General features: G+C 35.0%; 1 protein-coding gene across 1 annotated transcript in view; it reads left to right on the top strand.

Annotated features, from left to right (window-relative positions):
* Window positions 1–15,992, top strand: part of CEP85L (centrosomal protein 85L) — a 164,599-nt gene extending 148,607 nt beyond the window's left edge. Inside the window, exons 11-13 of the mRNA XM_028117027.1 lie at window positions 4,083–4,190; window positions 6,149–6,380; window positions 11,244–15,992. Coding sequence (XP_027972828.1) covers window positions 4,083–4,190; window positions 6,149–6,380; window positions 11,244–11,407 — 504 coding nt within the window. The 3' untranslated portion in view covers window positions 11,408–15,992. The remainder of the gene's footprint in view (window positions 1–4,082; window positions 4,191–6,148; window positions 6,381–11,243) is intronic.
* The last annotated feature ends 4,797 nt before the right edge of the window (window positions 15,993–20,789 follow it).

Consider the following 20,789-nt stretch of genomic DNA (forward strand, 5'->3'; position numbering starts at 1 on the left):
TGGCCTCATGTAGGAGATGAACTTTCTTAACTACTTTTTTTAAAAGGTGTTGAGAGACAGTATCCCTAAATTTCATTCAAAGAATCCATCCCCCCTCCCTGAAAAAAAAAGAATGTGTTCCCCTTGTTAATGCTTTCTAGATGCCATTATTACCTTACCTCTTAAGTGTGCGTGTTCTTTATTGCTATTTCTAATGCTAGTAGCACTTTTATCTTAACCTTTGTTATAGTTACATTATTTCAAGAATAGTGTATTTGTACTAATAGAATCATAACAGTATGGAACTTTTCATCTGTTCATCTTTAAATTTAAATAAACTTAAAAGTGATTGATTTACCTACTTTCTAGATCATTGAAATATGTACAATAAAATTTTAGCCAAAAAAATTTCAGAAGAACTTTTTTTAAAAAGTTTTTTGTTGTTCTCTTGTTTGATTTATTTAACTAGACACAATAAATTTAACACCTGTAGCACAAATCATTTTATAATAAAGGCAGGTTAGTAGTCTAGTATATAAAAATTGGAGAAAATACCTTATTTAGAAATTCTTCTATCTTATAATTTAGTGATAAGTTTAATTTCATTTGTGATATTTAAGTTAAAGTTTATTTTGAAGACATGTAAAATGTTTTTGAAAAATTGTATCATATTTCCACAAAGGGGGTTTGTTTCTTTGCTAGAATTCTCTACCAGTACTTGTCTTAGGGATCTTACCCAGTCTCACGGCTTTACGTATAATGTGTGTGCTCGCTCCTCCCTAACTTCTTCCAGCTCATAATTCTTTCCTGACCTTACGACTTGTATATCCAGCTGCCTACTCCACAGCACCACTTGACATATCAGACAGACATAATATGTCCAAATTGAATTTCTCACTCTCCCCAAACAGAAAATAGTAAAACCTACTCTACCCTCCATGTCTTCCTTCTTTATTAGTGGCCATCTCTCCTTCCATTTGCTCAGTCCAGAAACGTTAGACTTATCCTTGATTCTCTTCTGCCTCACATTTGTGAACAAATCTTACTACCTTCAAAATATATCTAGCATCTGACTCGTTCTCCCAACCTCTGTTGTGTTTCTACCCTGGTCCACCCCATCTTTTTTCTTTATATTGATGATTTCTGCCTGCTTCCATCCTTGCTTGCCTACAGTCTATTCTCATTAGCCTGAGGGACCTATCAAACAAAAACCAGATCATTATGTCTTCTCAGAACCTTTCAGTGGTTCCTCATTTCTTCCAAAGTAAAAATCAAAGTTTTTACACTGGCTCATGAGGCCTTACACAATCTGTTCTCTATACCGCCCGCCTTCTCTGACTTCATCTTTTTCTATTTTCTGCCACCCCAGCTCTCTTGCCTTTTCTCAAACACAGAAGACACCATCTGCCTCAGAACTTTTGCACTGACTGAAACACTCTGTAGATATCTTACAAGATGTAATCTTTCACCTCCTTCAAGACATTGCTCAAATGTCACCTTTTTCCATGAGCCTGTACTTTACCCCATTTGAGATCCATCCTCCTCTCCCTTGCCATGCTCTATTTGTTCTCCAAAGAGCTAGTCACATTCTAATATATAATACTATGTAACTTACATATCTATTGTATTTTCCTTGATCTTTACCTCCTAGTAAAAGTTACGAAAGGACCAGCAGTTTTGACTTTTTTTCACTGATGCATTGTCCAGTGCACAGACTGTGCTTGGCTATAATTTTTGCTGAATGAATAATTGCATGAATTTTTTATGAAACTCGTGTGTGTATGCATGCACACATGCATGTGCATGTATGGGGGGTTCTGTGTGTTTATATAGTAAAATAATATAAGTTTTCAATCAAAATATTTTCTCTTAAATTGGGTTTGGGAAGTATAAAATTGTTGACTAAGGCACATCTATCTTTCCTTCATTTGAGCTATTTTGTATATGGGACAAAAGACAGCAATTTCTAGATATTTAGATCAAAGCAACAAATGTTTTTAAAACCATTTTTCAACTTCAAGAATGATTGTGATAAATATCTGTGGGTTAGTAACTTAGGATTTTTTAAAAACATGATTATTAACTGGAAATTTAAAGAGATAATATAGACATCTGAAAATTAAAATTTTTAATTTTAGTAATCCCATTCTAAGCTTCATAGAAATTTTCCTTTCTTTTTTTCTTAAACTTTAAACATAGGCTTTTTCATACAATTTAGAATAAAGAAATAATCTTTTAGGTGGAATGTTGTGTCAGACAACTATGGCACTCATACCCTCGTACTATTCTAGAAATTGTACAGCATATGGAACTTTTAGGATAAGCTTATCTGTGAACTGCTTCCCCTAGTAAAGAACTAATTCGTAAGTACTCTTGTACCCAACCAACATAACATCTTAAGCTTGATGTATTTCCCAAATCTAAATCCAAAATTTTTCCTGTGACAAACAGCACTACTGCCAGACATTTCTGATTTATTCTGATGGAGAAAATTTCCTGTTTCTTCACTGATTTAAATTTAGTCCTATATACAAACATTTGCTAGCTAATTATTAGTCACATTCATTATGACTCTGAATTGGTAAAAATATAAAACACTAGAATTTTCTAAAGAATTCTATTATAGCATTGTGAAAATACCTCTCAGGGTCAGTTTTCATTGTTAAAATGTTAGATTTAGTGTAGTTAATCTGTGGTGCCTTTTTTCCACAGTTCTGATAAAATAAACAGTCACAAATGTTAAGAAAATTTAGGATGAATTCTAGATTCCAGTCAATCATGTTGTGCCAGTATGCATAGATCTTCAACTAGATGAATAAATCCCTATATATCCTTTAGTCAAATAGGGTTTTTTGATTTATCACATGCAGTTACAAAGGAATTTCAGAATCCAGAAATATACATACTCAGAAAGCCCACGTGACTTCGTGCTGTGCGATTAAATTTTGTGGAGTATGAAGTTTACCCTGGAAGGAAATATATACTTGTTATAGAGCTTAATTCATTTGTATCCAACTTGCAAGTTATTAAATGTAAAGTTTTTTATAGAGTTTAGCAAACAAATGCAAGAGCTACTTGGTTGAATATCTGTTTCTGAGAAAACTGCTTTGTATTTACAGTCTTATCTCAGCCCATGGTGACAGCTATCTTCTCTTATTCCAGGGAGAGATAATGTGACGGGGGCGGGAAACCTTCCTAGTGGAGTGTGTGCTATTTCGGTAGTCAGCATTCTGAAGTAGTTTCAGAATTAAGACTAAATAAACACTACATCAAAAACTAATGATGTACTGTATGGTGACATAACATAACATAATAAAATAAAATTTAAAATAAATAAATACAGTCCTGAGGGGGAAATAAAAGAAATCTCTTGTTATATGTTTATTGATCTTGTGATTTCACAAAAGGAAAAAATGTTGATTGAAACACCTAGAAATCACTGATAACTACAGAGTTTATGACAAGTTTTTCTTTGGTGTGTAGCTGAAAACCAGACTTAAGAGCTGAAATAACCCAAGTACTCAAGATATCCTGTATACTGCTTTGGTGCACTCAGGATTTTCTTACAATAGTATCTTGTTCTGGATAATTTGTAATTTTATAATAGAGTTGAGAGATTCATTTATTAAAGTTTCATAATAAACCTTTGGCCCAAATTCAGCATCATAACTACTGCTTGGAATACCATACACTGAGAGAAGTGTGTTTCAAATGATAGAAAATGTGGGGATGGTCTTACAATCTTACTGTGTTTTGTCTTATTAACCATAAGAAAAAAAGGGAAGTATAGATTTGCTAATACACTCTGAAGGCATAAACAAAAAAATTAATAAAATAAAAACTGTTTGTAACATAGCATTAAAGAGCAGCTTAACATGTTTTTCCCAGATTAAAAACTTTCTTGGTAAAGGTGGATATTTGTTTTTCCCTCTGCTGACATCCACTCTAGAGCAATATGGGTTGATTTGAAAGTGAAGGCTTCATCTTCCAAGGGCTAGGGAGGACAGATCCAAAGTATTCAGAGCCCATATTCCTGGTAACCTCTCTGCATTTAGCTTTTAGCATTAACAACATGCTTTGCTTCCCAATTCTCCCTGTTCTAGTCTATGCAAGGGAAACTTTCTAAAGAAAAATCAACTACTCAAAAGATGATGGAAGAGCTGGAAAAGAAAGAAAGAAACCTACAGAGATTAACAAAAACACTGCTTGATGTGAGTAGAAGAAATTCAAATTGTTTTCAAAGAACGATACAGTACTTATTTAAGTTAAAGCAGATACTTATTTTGTACATATTCATAGAACATTTTTTAGCTGAAGACTTAATTTTGGTATGCCAATTAAATCCATTAGGTTTCTTACAAAATTATAATTAAAAGGCAAACTTTTATTTTCCTTATGTCTCAGAATATAATTTCACAGACTTAACTGCAACACAGTCAAATATTATATAGAGATTAGGTCCCAGAGTAATTCAGTAAAGCATAAATTGAATATAAATAAAATTACCTTTGGAAATCCTTAAGGAAGTTGCAATGTTGACACTTCCATCATTGGAACAGGTCACACTTTCTTCATTTAATTACAAGATGACACACTTGACTTGCATTTAAGGATATGTTTTACAAAAAAAAAAAAAATTACTTATGATAGTTTTTTAACTCTCATCATGACATTTTGCCTCTAAATACCCAAATGCATCTCCAAAAATTAGGGACATTTCTCATATAACTGTACCACCGTTGTCAAACCCAGTAAGAATAATATTCCTCAATATTTGATGATACCTAGTCTGTACCAAAATTTCCCCACTTCTTTCCCAGATGCTTTTTATGACCGTTGAAACCAACATTCAATCAAAGACCATTAAGTTGGGTTTCATTTTGTCGTATAAAGTTTCTCACTTTTTCCATGTTAGTGGCTTGTTGACAAATCTGGGCCTGTTGTCTTAAAGACTTATAGATAATCAGGCCTTCTAGATGTGCCTGATTGCTTTCGTATGGTGTCATTTATCTTGTTATCTACCCCTCTATCTCTTATAACCTAGAAGTAAGAGCTAAAGATATCATTAAGTCAAATCAAACATTTTTTGGCATGAAGACTTTGTAGGTGTTGTTCATGTCATCAAATTATTTATGTTTGGTTATCCCACTGTAAGTGACAGAAATACTGATCTCACTGGGTTAGAATGGTAACAGACTAATTTTTCCACTATCTCATTATGGCCTCTGCAAATAGCAGGTAATCTGTGGAATGATACTTAGGTAACTGTGAATATGCAGTTTATCAGTACCCTTTCCCTTGATGGTTTTAGTTTTCACTGATGATCATTGTCTAAATCATTACATGATTAAAAGAATCATATTTGTTTCTAATTATTTTTACATTTATTAGCTGGCATTCATCTATTAAAAAAATCTTTTCCTCATCAATGCAGCTGTTTGGTTATTTTGAAATACAGTTCCAACTGGAAAGCTAATTAAATTGCCTCTAGCAGTTTTCAGAATGAGAAGTAGATGGTGACAGTTTGGGGGATGAAGTGAAGGTAGATTTTTCTGAGTGTAATAAATTATGAGTTCATATTGATACTTCCAATTCAAATTTCACAATTCAAAATTGTTAGGGTTTTTTTCCTTTCTTTGATTTTATACTTCATTTCTTTTTCTCTTATGCTGAAAATTTTGGTTCCTATCAACATTAACATAATGTATACACTTTTTTCTCAATATGCAACAGATAGTTTCAAAGTAACTAAATCATTATTGCTACTAAGAGTAAAACTATAGGATGAGATTTAAAATTTCTTCATAGTTCTTTTTGTTCTTGGGATAAATTTCACTATAGAAGAATACATATACAACCAAGATGCTTATTATGTGACATTATGTGGCATGAGATACTCCTAGAAAGTGAGTCTGGATTTGTTGCCCCTTTCAGATTTACCCTAGGGCATGAGATGACACAGAGGAATCATTGAATCATTTCATTTCCACTATTTTAAATTCCTTTTTTTTTCCTACTGTGTGTATGCAGTTAAATTTGGTTAATGTGTATGTAATATGACTCCACTGTTTTGTTTATAAATGGGGGATAATGTTCAGACAACTGCATGGCTTTGAGTAACCTTTCTCTGTTCTAACAACCCGATTTATGTTTTCTTTATCCTTTGCAGAACCAAAGGCAAACAGAAGAGACGTGCTCTTTATTGGATCAGGGCCAGGAAGCAGACCAATCCAGGCAGCAGACAGTACTTACCAAATGGCCACTATCCGATTTGAGTGTGATTGATCAGCTGTTCAAGGAAATGTCCTATTGTTTGTTTGACTTGAAGGCATTGTGTAGTATTCTCAATCAGCGTGCTCAGGGCAAGGAGCCTAATCTTTCATTATTACTGGGAATCAGATGTAAGTCGCTGATGCCTTTGTCCTTACTATATTGCTTAGCAATTAGAAACCTGTCTTCATGAATCAGGAACCTCTTACTGCCTTTTCCTTATTTGTTTTTATCTCCTTTCCTACTTAGATTTATAAATCTCTGAGTAAATCTGTAGGTCTGTGAATACCTGTTATTACTTCATTGCTAGAATTTACCTCATACTTAGAGAAGTGAGCAGGGTCATAGTTAATAGGGACTGCCACCTGGCAGAATGCCTACAGATCTACCTGTGTGGATGAGCTATGCTGAATCTGTTAATATGTGACTGGAGTGGTAGTTAGGTGTGATATTCCTGATTACTCTTCTAAAAGTAGTGATTCTGTTGGCTTTTGTGTGTTAATTGTATAAGTTAATGATCCAACATCTGTCTGCTGGTAAAATATTTGAGAGAAGATAACTCCTTTGCTTTCCCTATACAGTGTATGTCTGTGGCAGTTGCTTAATATAAGTACCAGTGCTGGGGCGCCTGAGTGGCTCAGTTGGTTAAGTATCTGTCTTCAGCTCAGGTCATGATCCCTTCCTGGGATCGAGCCCCACGTCAGGCTCCCAGCTCAGCGGGGAGTCTGCTTCTCCCTCTCCCTCTGCCTCTCCTCCTGCTTGTGTGCTCTCTCTCAAATGAATAAATAAAATCTTTAACATATATATAACTACCCGTGCTGTCACAAGAGCTAATTTTCATGGCCTGTAGATCTGTTGCCCTTGTCATGCACATACACTCTGGCCTTGTCTCTTTCAATATGACACCCACCCATTGTTCCTCAGTTCCATGTTCTTCCACACATAGTTGTGAGAGCTGCCACAAGAATATCCTAGTTTCCCTTCTGGGCTGCTTTTGTAGAAACATGCATCTCTGCATGTGGTTCTAAATTACTATAATATTGATATGTTGGCCTCTTTTTAATACAGAAGAAATGGGTATAAGTAAGGAGATATGATTGGAGTAAGACCAAAAGGTTTATGCACCTACTATGTTGTACTGAGTAATTGCCTAATAATATGGTTAATATGTGACTAGAGTGGACACCAGTTTTATTTACAGTTTCATCAAAAAGATTCTACCATCTGGCATCATGATAGTTATTTTGGCAAACCCAAGAATACTTTCCATCAAAGTATAGCCCTTATTAAATGAAACATGTAACTGTGCTCAGAGATGTCAGCAGCATTTTCCCTTCCACTTCATAGATGTGTGTATACATATGTGTGGGCATGTAAGAAATACTTTAAAGTGTTAAGTATATTGACTTAGTAATTATTAAATGCTTTATATAGTCCAGATACTAAGGTACAGATAATGCAGTTGAACACAGCCATTGGCCCACACACAAACTAAATTACTAGAGCATTGTGGTAAGTACTATAATTGAGATGTGGGCGGAGGACAATGGGGGCCCAAGGGGAAAACTAAATGGGAAGGGCTGTGAAGGCTCTGGTGTTTGGCTTGAATCTTAGAGAAGGAGAGGTTTGCCAGGTCAACACAGGGTGGTTTAGTTAGCAGTAAAAGCTCACACACAAAAGACTCATTCTCTTCAACATTTTACAGGTGGTCACCCCTTCAGTTATTTTGTAACCTTCTGTATTTTGTATTCTTCTACATATAGTATTTGTCAAACTTTTCCAGTAATTAGATTAAGAGAGCTATCCAAATGTGAATAAAAAGAGAGATTCAAGAACTTTGTCACATTCACCTCCCAGTGTATACCCCTTCCAGTCTTTCAAGTTTAACCCCATAATCCTTACCTTATATCCTGGTACTGTGAAAATTTGACCAGCTAGCTAATTTGCCAAAAACCAGTGGATTATTTTGAATACCTGTCTCCTTACTCCATCCAGTGCTCATTGACACTGTTCACCCCACCCTTGTTTTTTCAAATGCTCTGCTACCATGGCTTCGTTCTCTAGGTTCTACTTCTGCCTCTATGACTGCTGAGTCTTAGTCTTCTCTGGAATTCTCTGCCGTTTAAATTATTAGTGTCTCCCAGAAATCTTTTGTTGCTGATTTTTTTTGTTGTTTCTTTTTTTAAATTGGATTATTTGTGGGTTTTTTGGTATTGTGTTGTATAAGTTCTTTATATATTTTGAATATTCATCCTTTATCCAGTGTATCATTTGCAAATATCTTCTCTCATCCTGTAGATTTTCTTTTTGTTTTGCTGATGGATTTCATTTTGCTGTGCAAAAGCTTTTCATTTTGGTATAATCCCATTAGTTTGGTTTTGCTTTTGTTTCCTTTGCCTAAGAAGACCTGTCTAGAAAAATGTTTCTATGGCTGATGTCAAAGAAATTACCGCCTATGTTTTCTTCCAGGAGTTTTATGGTTTCAGGCCTCATATTTAGGTCTTTAACCCATTTTGAGTTTATTTTTGTGTATGGTCTAAAAAAACAGTCCAGTTTTATTCTTCTGCATGCAGCTGTCCAATTTTCCCAACACCATTTGTTGAGTGAACCAAAGACCATTTGTCTTCTCCCCATTGTATATTTTTACTTCCATTCTCAAAGATTAATTTAACCATATAAGCATAAATTTATTTCTGGGCTCTCTATTCTGTTCTGTTGATCTATGTGTCTGTTTTTATACCAGTACCACACTGTTTTGATTACTACAGCTTTGTAGTATGTCCTATAATCTGGAATTACAATACCTCCAGCTTTGTTGTTTTTGAAGATTGCTTTGGCTATTTGAGGTCTTTTGTGGTTCCATACAAATTTTAGGATTATTTCACAACATTTGTGAAAAGTGTTGGTATTTTGACAGGAATTACATTAAATCTGTAGATTACTTTGGGTAGTATGGATATTTTAACAATATTAGTTCTTCCAATCCATGAGCTTGGTATATCTTTCCATTTGTTGGTGTTGTCTTCAGTTTCTTTCATCCATGTTTTATAGTTAAGGGCATACAGGTCTTTCACCTCCTTGGTTAAGTATATTCCTAGGTATTGTATTCTTTTTGGTGCAACTGTAAATGGGATTGTTTTTTTAATTTCTCTTTCTGCTACTTGACTGTTAGTGTATAGAAATGCAGCAGGTTTCTTTATACTTGTATAATTTGTGTCCTGTGACTTTACTGAATTCATTTATCAGTTCTTTGGTAGTCTTCAGGGTTTTCTGCAAATCGTGTCATCTGCAAATAGTGAAAGTCTTATTTATTCCTCAAAAATTTAGATGCATTTGCCTCTCTTTTTATATATTTTCTCTCAGTCATCTTACCCAAGTCCTTTTGTTTTCTGTTAGTGCATACAGACATTTATCTCTTACTCTGCCTAGAATGTCCCTTCAGGGCTCTTGATTATACTTACCTTATATTAGAACCAGTTACTCAATAGGCATCATAGACTCAACTATACCCAAAAGAGAACCTACCTTTCTTCCCTCCCTAAACCTGCTCCTCCTCTGAGTGAGTAGCACCTCTATCCACCTATCACACTAAGCCAGATTTTTCTCCACCCTACTCTTTCCTTCATCTGGGTGTGTCGTTTGCCTAGTCCCTAACCCCCATACAACTTATGATGGTTGAGCTCTGTCATTTCTACCAGTCCCTTCCTGGCATTCATTCCTCCCATTACATCTCCATTGCCCTGTTGCCTTAAATCAAGCTTTCAAAGTCTTCACCTGGACTGGTCTCTTTGTCAACTGTCTTGCCCACTTTCCCCCACTAATACAAATGTTTTCACATTGCTGCCAGAGTGATCTAACCTAATGGTGATTCTGATTTCCTAATACTTACAGTCCCCTAAAATAGGGGATAGGTAGTTCCCACCTGCCTCTTTAGCCTTATTTCTTGACCCTTGCCTTTCATAATTTGTGCTCTGCCATTTTAGAGCTTGTTACTCATTTTCTTGAAGTTTCTCAGATTCTTTGGTTTTCTGCTTTTGTACCTTTATTCATTCTGCATCCTTGGCCCATCCAGGGAACCTGTGCCCTCTCCAGATAGGCTGGTTGTTCTCTTCCTTGTGCTCTTGTAGCCTGTGTATGGTGGTAGGACACCTACAATACTTGATTGTGCTTGTTTATGAAGTATATGTAAATCATTAAGAATAAACTACTACATCCATTATTTTGATGGCCTTAGGATCTAGAGTAGTGCCTGGATCATAGCAGGTGTTCAGTTAGTGTTTGTTAAAATAACAAATAAGTTAATCTGACTCTTACACTTCCAGTAAGCTACCAAAGCCAATGAAGGTATAAGGAAAGATTTATTTTACAATCACTGGCTCCATCTGCTTTTATGTTGAGATGTGCTGACAGAGAGAGGAACTGACGTAAATAATTACAAGCCAGCTGCCTCGGAGCCTCACCCTCAGTCATTCAGCCATTGGGCAGCTAGCCATCAGCCCAGTTCAATTGCGTAGGGTTGTAGCGGTCCACGCACACACACACACACACACACACACACACACACACACACACACACCCCATATGTTTTGGAAATTTATGCTTTCATGTCAATAAACCCATTTTGCAGTCTATAAAAATTTAAGCTATCACTCCTTAATACAGAAGTGATTTTCAGATTTTTGTCAAGTCAGGATGAGTGCTGTAGTTGAGCTTGAAGAGAGCTATTAGAGCATGCTTCTTCCTACTTTTGGAATGTTGTCATCCTTTACAGATGTTAAACGTGTGTATTACTGTATGGATTTAATGCAATTAGCAAAAATTTAAAAGGAGCAAGTAAATAAGATTTATTTAATACTCAATGATACATCATGTAAACCTGAACCTGACTGGTATTCAGCATACAGCATTATATTTCTAATGATACTGAAGTTAAAAATCCTAAAATGCTTTTGTTCAAAAAAGTGTGAGACGTTCTCCGTATTTTATTTCCACAGCAATGAACTGTTCAGCTGAAGAGACTGAGAATGACTGTAGCCCAGAAACACTCACTAAAAAATTGTCAGATGTATGCCAGTTACGGAGGGACATCGATGAATTAAGGACTACAATATCAGATCGCTATGCCCAGGACATGGGAGACAACTGCATTACCCAGTGATCAACTATTGGTCCCACAGCAATAATGACCCTTTGTTAAATGCTGCTGTGTTACAGTTCTTCACATTTCTTTTTAGGAGCCATAATGGAAAGTCGCAAGTGACGTATCACTTACACATAGGATTTTTTTTTTTTTTGTGGATTTGTTTTATTGGGGGAGAAAGGGATTTGATGAGGTTTCAAAGGGGCTTATCTAATCAGGCCAAAAAACCAAATTAGTATTAGAAAAATGTGATGAAGTGTATAAGGGAAAAAAAAAAAAATCTGTCTTCTCAAACTACTGATTGTAGGACCAAGCTGTGAAGAGTGCCCTTCAGATAAAGGGGTAGGATTTCTTTTTATCTGCAGTTGTGTGTGTGTGTGTGTGTGTGTGTGTGTATTCATAAAATTATAAGGATTTCTAGGGTCAAAGCAAAGCTTCTAAGAAAGGCACACACTGTTTATTCTTGTATTTCTTTTCTTTCATGTAGAAGCTTGTGTTGTACTTTGGGGTTTTCAAGGGCTGGCTGCACAAGAGCTCCAACAGCAGGCGAGTGTTTTAACAGTAGTACAGCTGTCTTGTGAACCACCTGTCTTTCAGACAACCACTGTGCTGAGATGATGAGGTTGTGGGGTTGGGTTGATTTTAGCACTGTAGATAGGTCAGCTATTTTTCCAGAGTGATTGTGGGTTGCCTTCGAGGTATGAAATGTTATGTGATAATCTTTTTCATTAGCATTGCAATTTATATATCACAAGGCAACTTAACATAACTTGGACTAATTTTAACATGTCACTTACTATTTACAATTTTTCACTTGTATCAATGTAAACAAAGCCATAAAGAATTAATGCTAACCTTCTAAGGCCATTGTAAAAGAAGGATTAAAAAAGTCACTCTGGAACAATAGCAATAGTTTATTTATCCAATTCTCAAATGTTTACATTTTAACAGTTTTGTATGTCTTAAAGTTAAAACTACTTAAGAAAAAGTCAGCCTGTATTCTTTATATCTGAATTATCACAGACATTAAACAAAATCAAAACCAGGTGATATTTCAATTACATGTATTAGGTATGGGTAAAGTACATTAAAAACAGGGTCTTTCATAAAAGACAAGGTTATTTCTTCTTCTGGAGTACAGGATATCATCATGAGATGCAACTGATTTTTAAGTAGACATAAAATTATTTAAACTTCCAAATGAGTATTTTCCTGTTTTAGTTGGAGTTTTGGAAGGACTACATATTTTAGTGCCTTCAGGGCATTTATTACATTCTTTTGAATATACTTAGTTATGGCAATCATTGTTCTTTACAAATTGGTTTGTTTTCTTGATGCAGCCAGGTCTCATGTAGGTCAAGACTAAGTAAGAGGTAGAAGGAATAAGGGGTGTGAATTCAACAGGATAATACTATTTTGGGCAAGAAGAGATCACATGTCTGTTTTTTTTGCCAGGCTTATATACTGGTATAAAGGCTGCTCCTAGAAAAGATTTTTCTTAAATATTTTCAGCAGTGAAAACATACATGGGATAAAAACTTCAAGGAAACTACCCAGGAAGACATTCAGTTCAGAATTTGGCTAATATGCAGCGCTCAGTAAGTTATTTTGTGGTTATGTTACAATAATTGGTTATAATACATTGTAAGGACATCAAACTTTCCTTTTGTTCAGTGCCTGAGTCCTCCCTACTCTTACTTCTTAGGATCTGGGCACTAAGAAATCAGTGCATTATGTGATTCTGCATTCCAAGTACCTATCCTAATAAGGAAAAGTCACTCGTAAGAATGTGGCATTCTAATTTGTTCATTTGTTTTTTAATGTTGGTGGTTTGAAGACAATCAGGGAGTAGTAAATTTATACCAAAAATCTGATGCAAAAGAATTCTGCCTTGTAAAAATATCTGTGAAAATGGGCCTTTATATTAAGTAGATAATAGCATCTGAACAAGATAAGCCACAGTGCAGCACACAACATTTTTATGTTCTCTCTGGATAGAAACTCCAGCCCCTTACCAGAGTACCTAGTCATACCTCCACAATTTTGGAAATAAAGGCACCCTAAGATGATAGCACTAATGTGCATAAATAATCACTGATTTGGGTCACTAGGTCCTTAATGTCTTTTAGGTTTTTAGTATATGTTTTGGAGTTTTATGGTTATTATTATTTTAAACAAACTTAAACATTTGCTTTAACTTACTGTAGATAACATTTTTTTTCTGGCTTAGGATAAAATATTTAATTTTTTAAATAAGTTTTCTAAAACTTACAGAATTTGACTTAATTCAAATGTCTTGAGGTAAAAAATGTGTTAATTTAGAAAATTGATAAACTACGACTGGTGTATTTCAGTTCCAAAATGTCTACCTCCCCATAAATAAAAAAGGAAAATAGGATGTGATAGTGTAAGTATGTTTAAATATAACCCTGAGTTACAAAAGTACAAAAGTAATCTCTTGGAGTCTGGAGTTTGTGAAGGGACCTAGGTAATAAGTAGACAGTCTTGGAATATTTTTGGGGAAATGAAATAGTAGTATTCTAATTTGTCAGTATTTAATTTTTATTTTATTTTTCAGAAAATTCCCCTTTCCCAAGATAACCTCTTCTGTTAGAATATAATAATATCGATATCTCGATTGAAAACAAAGATTTTACTGTTAGGTCAAGTAAGATGGGCAAATAGAAACACTATAGTGTCTTATCCTAGTTTGAACTAGGATGTTCTCAGAAGTTATTATACTGATATATGTCTGAGATGAAAATTAACCTAAATTTTGAAGTTAAACCTATTTGATAATTTTCTTAGATGTGAAAACTTTTTAATTATGCTTTTGTGAGTTCAATGCTTGTCTTCTTAGGAAGTGTCTCATGCAGTATTAACATTTATTATTGGTCTTCTGGATTTTGAAGTTGAGCTTATTCGGCCTCAGTCACACTAAAGCAGGGATAAAGTAACAGTATCTCAATAAAAGACCCAGTTACCTCTGCAGATAAAAAGAACTGAATCAAAGGCACAATAGTTAGTTGTTTTTTTCATTTGATGTCTGAAGGATGACTTTAAACTGTTAGTAAATTTTCAGTGGCCTCTAATTTTAAAAGCTTAAGTAGTGACTAGGTTAAGTCATGCCTGGATTTCTTTTTAAATAAGTGTGGTACCTTTTTATATTTGAAATGGGATTCAGTATTTAATATTAACATTATTTTTAATGAAATTTATTTTGGTCATGACAGTTTACTCACTGAATTAGACTTCTTTCAGTAGCTTGTTAAAGACAATCTCAAGGGCTGCAAAGTGTTGCTAAAATGGATATTGTACATTTCTGACTCAGTAATGAGCTTATAAATTAATCTTGTCATAGGTCAAGACATTACTAGAAATCTCTTCGAGGATATTTTTAAAGGAACTACTTTATTGGGAAAATGTTCTTTCAATATCAGTAATAATAGTTCATTGAATAACTTAGTAGCCGAGAATTTGGGACTATATTTTTACATAGCATAGTTCAGCTCAGGCACACCTTTAGTTTGGATTATTGGCATTCTCTTATGTAGATTTCTATCATTATAGATATGTAATTACAGTAATAAGCAATTCTCATAACCATGCTCACTCAGACTATATCATTTGAAACTGCCAGTAGCTATAGCTCTCAAAGCCAAAGTTAATTCATTTTGTTTCCGTTTTTGACAATTTTTAGTGTTCACAAAACAAAAATGATTTCCTATTTGGTGTAAAGAGTATAATTTCCAACTTTACCCCAAGATGCCATGGTGGTATATTACTGTATGATAATATTATACATTTAATCATGAAGGGGGAAAGCTTTTGCATTTTTTTCTTACTTAAAAGAAGTACTGAGTATAGTAATGTAGTTTCAAATCAGTAAGTCATTAACAACACTATTGCAGCTGCATACAGAGAGAACCTTTTGTGCCTTTTTGCCTACAGTAAGCATTCATTTCTGTTTTATGTGAGTTATAAGAATGTTGATGATTATCGCACCTTGTTCTTCTGTAAGTAGACTTGATTAAGGATTTTTTTCTTAAGCAAGGAACAGGTTTTCATTACTAGGTTAGATACCTTAGGAAACATGAGAGGATATGTCTTTGGAGCCCAGCCTTTTCCCAGTATAGTGAGCAGGAAACTCCTTCAGAATGTAGTTATTTGTGTGCATATGTGTGTATATATATGTATAAATATTTAAATACAGAAACATAAAATTTGGCATCACATTGGTGTGATGACAAGAGGTAGTAAGGTGCTAGCGAGGTGGTCACATTAAAAGCACAGCAGAGTGTATAATCAGTCACTATGACTGGTGGTTTTTGTAAACTTGGTTCAGTTTTTGAACCACCCAGAATACCTCATGTGTAAATACAGAGTGGTCATGACTTAATTGAAATACAGTTATTGTAAAAAGAATGTGAAGCCACTGGTTGGCTTATGCCTTCTTATCTATCATTCTTGCCTCTTTTTTTGTAAAGGGGTTATTTTTTTGTTTTTGTTTTTTAATAGGGTTTACAGCTAGAATTTTGAATGCCAAAGTTCTATTTATTAAATTAAAAAAAGTTTTCAATGTTAATGGCTAAGTATTTTTCCACTGGACCATTGTTTGTGATGTTGGAATTTGTATTTACAGAGAAATAAATTTTTTATAAAAAGATATATATGTCTTTGGGAGTGCCTAATGTTAATATAAGAATGTATTCGAAATTTCAGACTCCACTGAATTCTCAATGACTTGACTTTTAGGTAAAAGCTTTCTATGAACACACAAGAGAATCTTTGACTAGAACATAGAAACTTCTGCTTTTAGTCTGTCTTACAATTTCTTTTTAGTTACTGAAAAGCTTTTTCTCAGGGTCTTCCCATGAAGGGCACTGAGATTTTCTGATGACAGGTGCCATAAATACAAAGGCATGCCTGTATTTATTTTAGCTAATAGTGCTGTGTCCCCCTTTTCAATTTTTAAAAATCCCTATTTAAATCAAGAACTTTCTTTCTACTTTTCCAACAGACAGCATTGGTTTCAGTTTTTCATATTGCTGGAAGGTTGGACTGGCAAGTTAAATCTTAATTATTTTCCCCCTTTTAATTAGAGGTTGAAACCTTACTGAAACATACACAAATACAACCTTGTTAAAAAAGTTACTCCGCAGGGGCCTTGACATCTAAGCTTTTATGGTTTGCTAGCCTGGGCCCAGAGATGCCCTGTGGATGGCACCCTTGGTCCTTGTTCTCACACATATGGGCGGTAGCCTCAATGTCTCTGGGAAGTTGGTTAATATTTGGATTAGCAGTATCTTTTTGCAGTCCAACTAACTTGGCATTGCTCTGTCGGTCTTTTCTGAGGCATCTAATTCAGTTAACAGGAGGACCACTTTGGAAATCATGCATCACAAACCATTGGTTGCAAGCGAATGTCTTACAAATAAAAACAGAGTGGACAAAATCCTAGAACATTTTTAAGGTGATTAGTAAAGAGGTCTCTCCTTCAGAAAGAAAGATATTATTTTTGATCTGGTTAAAGTATTTTGATGGGGGGGAGTCAACAAAGAGCTTTTGATATTGTACATCCCAGTGATTTTGCCAATGGTTTGAGCTTCTCTATGCCAACTTCCCCTAATCAAACAGAACCATTCTGTGTGGAAACGCAGAGGACTCTGTGTAAAAGAGGTGTGAGATACATGGTAGTAATGGCACAAAATGGTGGGGTGTGGATCTAGCAGAGCAAACATCCTTTAAAAAGGAACAAAATCTTAACTTAGAAAATGAATGCTGTTGCATCTAACTTTGAGTGCATATATTATGCACAAGTCTGGAGAATAATTTAAACAGAAATAGTTTATACAGCTGGCATCCCTTCTAAACAAGAAAGCAAGGTAATTTAATTTATATCTTGTATTCCTACACTGATCATTTAGTCATAAAACAAGTGGTTAAACTTGTTTAATCGCCTGATTAAAAAATAATGCACAGCCATTGCCTTCAGTATCATCATCTACATCATCATCATCATTCTTATTAACATTTGAACACATGCTAGCCAAGTGTAAGGACCTTGCATAAATCATCTCATTTATTTCTCTTTATAATATCCTATGAAGTAGGTGCTTTTATTATCCCCACTAAAGGCCAAAAGATTGAGCCATAGAAAGGTTTAATATATTGAACAAGTTAGAACAGCTTGTAACAGAGCCACAATAAGAACCAGGCCTCTTTAACTCCATAACCTGACTCTAAACCACTGGCTAGATTTCTGTTGCATATTAGTACTCAAAATTAAACAACTCCTTCCAAAAGCTGCTTCCTTGTTGAGCTGCTACATTTCCATAAGTTACACCTTTATTCCAAGAATCATTTGTGGTGATTTCTTCCCTATATACCCATCCATATTAGTTTCCTATTCCTTCTGTAACAAATTTCCACAAACTTACTAGTTTATTGAAACACAATTTATTAACTTACAGTTCTGGAGATCAGAACTCCAAAAGGGTTCTCACTGGGCTGAAATCCAGGTGTTGACAGCGCTGTGTTCCTTTCTGTAGACTCTGTGGGAGAATCTATTTTCTTTGCTTTTTTTGTAGGGGGGGCTTCTAAGGCTTATTACATTCCTTTGTTTATGGCCCCATTCTTCTCTCTTCGAAGCCAGCAATGTCAGGCGAAGCCCCTTTCACACTGCCATCTATTTGGTTCTCCCCTGCTGCCCTCTTCCCCATTTAAGAAACCCTGAGATTTGATTTGGCCTTCCCAGATAATCCAGGATAATCTCCCTATTTTAGGGTCATAGTTGATTAGCGATCTTAATTCTGCTTGCACCTTTAATTCCTCTTTGACATGTAATTGGACATGTAATTTCATAGGTGCCAGGGAATATGATTTAGACATCTTTATGAGGGCTTCTACTATTATACCTTCCACACCGTCTCCTAAACAAATCAATTGTCAAATCCTTAAGGTTCTATTTTTCCATTCTTTCACATTTGTTTTGGGTACTTCATTTCTGTTAACCTTGTTCTGTTTAGTCTCAAACTACTATAAAACAGATGTCAGATACTTGAGCTTTAAAAATTGGAACCTCCAAAGTCTCCTTTTAAGCTATATCATTAATGATTCAGGTATTTGTTTAATCCAAGAAAACACATGTAAGACCCTTGGTTTAACTTCTGAAAAAAAGCAAAACAAGTATTGTCTTTTTGGAGAATTTCTGAATTTTTAGAGCATTAATATTTGTCAATATCTTATAAATGTGCCACAGTCTGGCTTTTTCTGATTCTTATGATTAGATTGAGGTCAGATATTTTTGGCAAAAATGCTACTTGGGTGATGTGTATTTTTCATCACAGTTGGAAGTTCATGATGTACCATTATTGGTGATGCTAAATTAGATCATGTGGTTGTGCTAAATAATCATCTTCAGTTTTAAGAGTCAAATGGAGGACAGGTGGCAAGGCTTTAGTGCATATAAAGTAGAGAGTTAACAGGGTGCCTGGGTTGCTCAGTTAAGTGTCTGACTTTTGATTTCAGCTCAGGTCATGATCTCAGGGTTATAGGATTGAGCCCCATGTTAGGCTCAACTATATGTAATGATGTACTTCTGTTATTAATAGAAGATACTATATGATTAAATTTATATAAAGTGTTAGATCGTGCAAAACTCATCTATGAGATAGTGACTAGAAGAGGCACTGGGCTTCTGGGGCTGCTCTATTTTTTGATCTGGGTGATATTTACACAGATGTGCTCACTTTGTGAAAATTCATTAAGTGTACCCTTATAATTCCTGTGCTTTTCTATGTGTGTGTATAATTAAAAAGTTTACACTAAAAAAGGAGCAAGGAACTTTGAGAAAAATCAAGAATTTTTGGAAGGGAAAAATATGATAATTAAAGATTAAATGGAACAATTAAATAGCATATTAGATACAGACAAAAAGAGAATTTGTAAACTGGAATATAGTCAAGAAGAAATCATCCAGAAAAGTAGGTTGAAAATATGAAGGATATAATGACATGGTTTAATAAAAAATTTAATTGGAACTTCAAAAGGAGAAGATTGAGAAAATGGAGAATATGAAATGTTTTTTTAAGATTTTATTTATTTTAGAGAGAGCATGAGCAGGGGGTGGTGGGGGTGGGGAGGATGCAGAGCGAGAGAGAGTCTCAAGCAAGACTCTGTGCTGAGCACAGAGCCCAATGTGGGGCTTGAGATCGTGGCCTGAGCCAAAATCAAGAGTCAGACTCAACTGACTGAGCCACCCAGGTGCCCCAAGAATATGAAATATTTAAAGAGGTCATATTTATTTACCTAGATGGTAAATTTTTCAGGATGGTGCATTATATTATTTTTTGTATATTGAACCATCCTTGCCTTTCAAGAACAAATCCTACTTGGTCATGGGGTATAATCCTTCCCCCCTCCCCCCAGTAGTAGTAGTTTTGTAGTATAATGTTCCTAGGAGTGGTTTTGCTTATATTGTCCCTGTTTAGGTTTGTTCTTGTGTTGTTTTGTTTTGGTTTTTTAATTTTATTTTTTGAGAGAGAGAGCAAGAGTGAAAGAGATCACAGAGGGAGAAGCAGACTCACTACTAAGCAGAGAGCCTGATGCAGGGCTCCATCCCAGGACTCCCGTGAGATCATGACGTGAGCTGGAGGCAGATGCTTAACCAACTAAGCCACCCAGGCGTCCTGTCCCTGTTTCGGTTTGATAGGTTCTTTGAATCTGTGAGTTGATATATTTCATTTTGGAAAATTCTCAGCTTATTATTCCTTTACATATTATTTCTGCCTCATTTTCTCTCTTCTCTCCATTTACGAACTCAATTATGTATATCTTTTATCCCCTGTGTTTCTTATGTTCTTTACTAATCTTTTGTTTCTCTTCTTTCTGAAAGTTCTGGTATATCTTTCAGTTCAATATTTCTGCTTTTAACTATTTTACCTGTGAAATCCATCCATTAAGTTCTCAATATCTGGTATTATATTTCTCAGTTCTAGGATTTCCATTTGGTCCTTCCTTAGAATTTTCAGTTTTCTGCTAACACTCTCAAGAGCATATTAAGTATAACTATTTTAAAGCCCATTATTTGTATCTTCAGTTGGTTTATTTCTACCATCTAGTATTTCTCTTTATTTTTATAGTCTTATTTCTTCATATGCCTGATTATTTTTATTAAGAGCTGAATATTTTATATAAAAAATACAGACATAATTTGAGGCTCTTGATGATGTTATATTTCTTCAGACAAGATTTAAATTAGCTTCTGGAGGGCTAGGGGCACTAATCACCTTAACTCAGGAATTCAGATGATTTAGAGCAAGAGTTTGAGCCCCTGGGAGAGCCACTCTTCATCTGGCTCACCTAGCAGAACCACAACCCAAAGCCAAGGGCACTTTAC

This window comes from Eumetopias jubatus, unplaced genomic scaffold, assembly GCF_037043125.1.
Source record: "Eumetopias jubatus isolate StellerSeaLion01/CBP00866 unplaced genomic scaffold, mEumJub1_p1.0 scaffold_6, whole genome shotgun sequence".
NCBI classification, from domain to species: domain Eukaryota; kingdom Metazoa; phylum Chordata; class Mammalia; order Carnivora; family Otariidae; genus Eumetopias; species Eumetopias jubatus.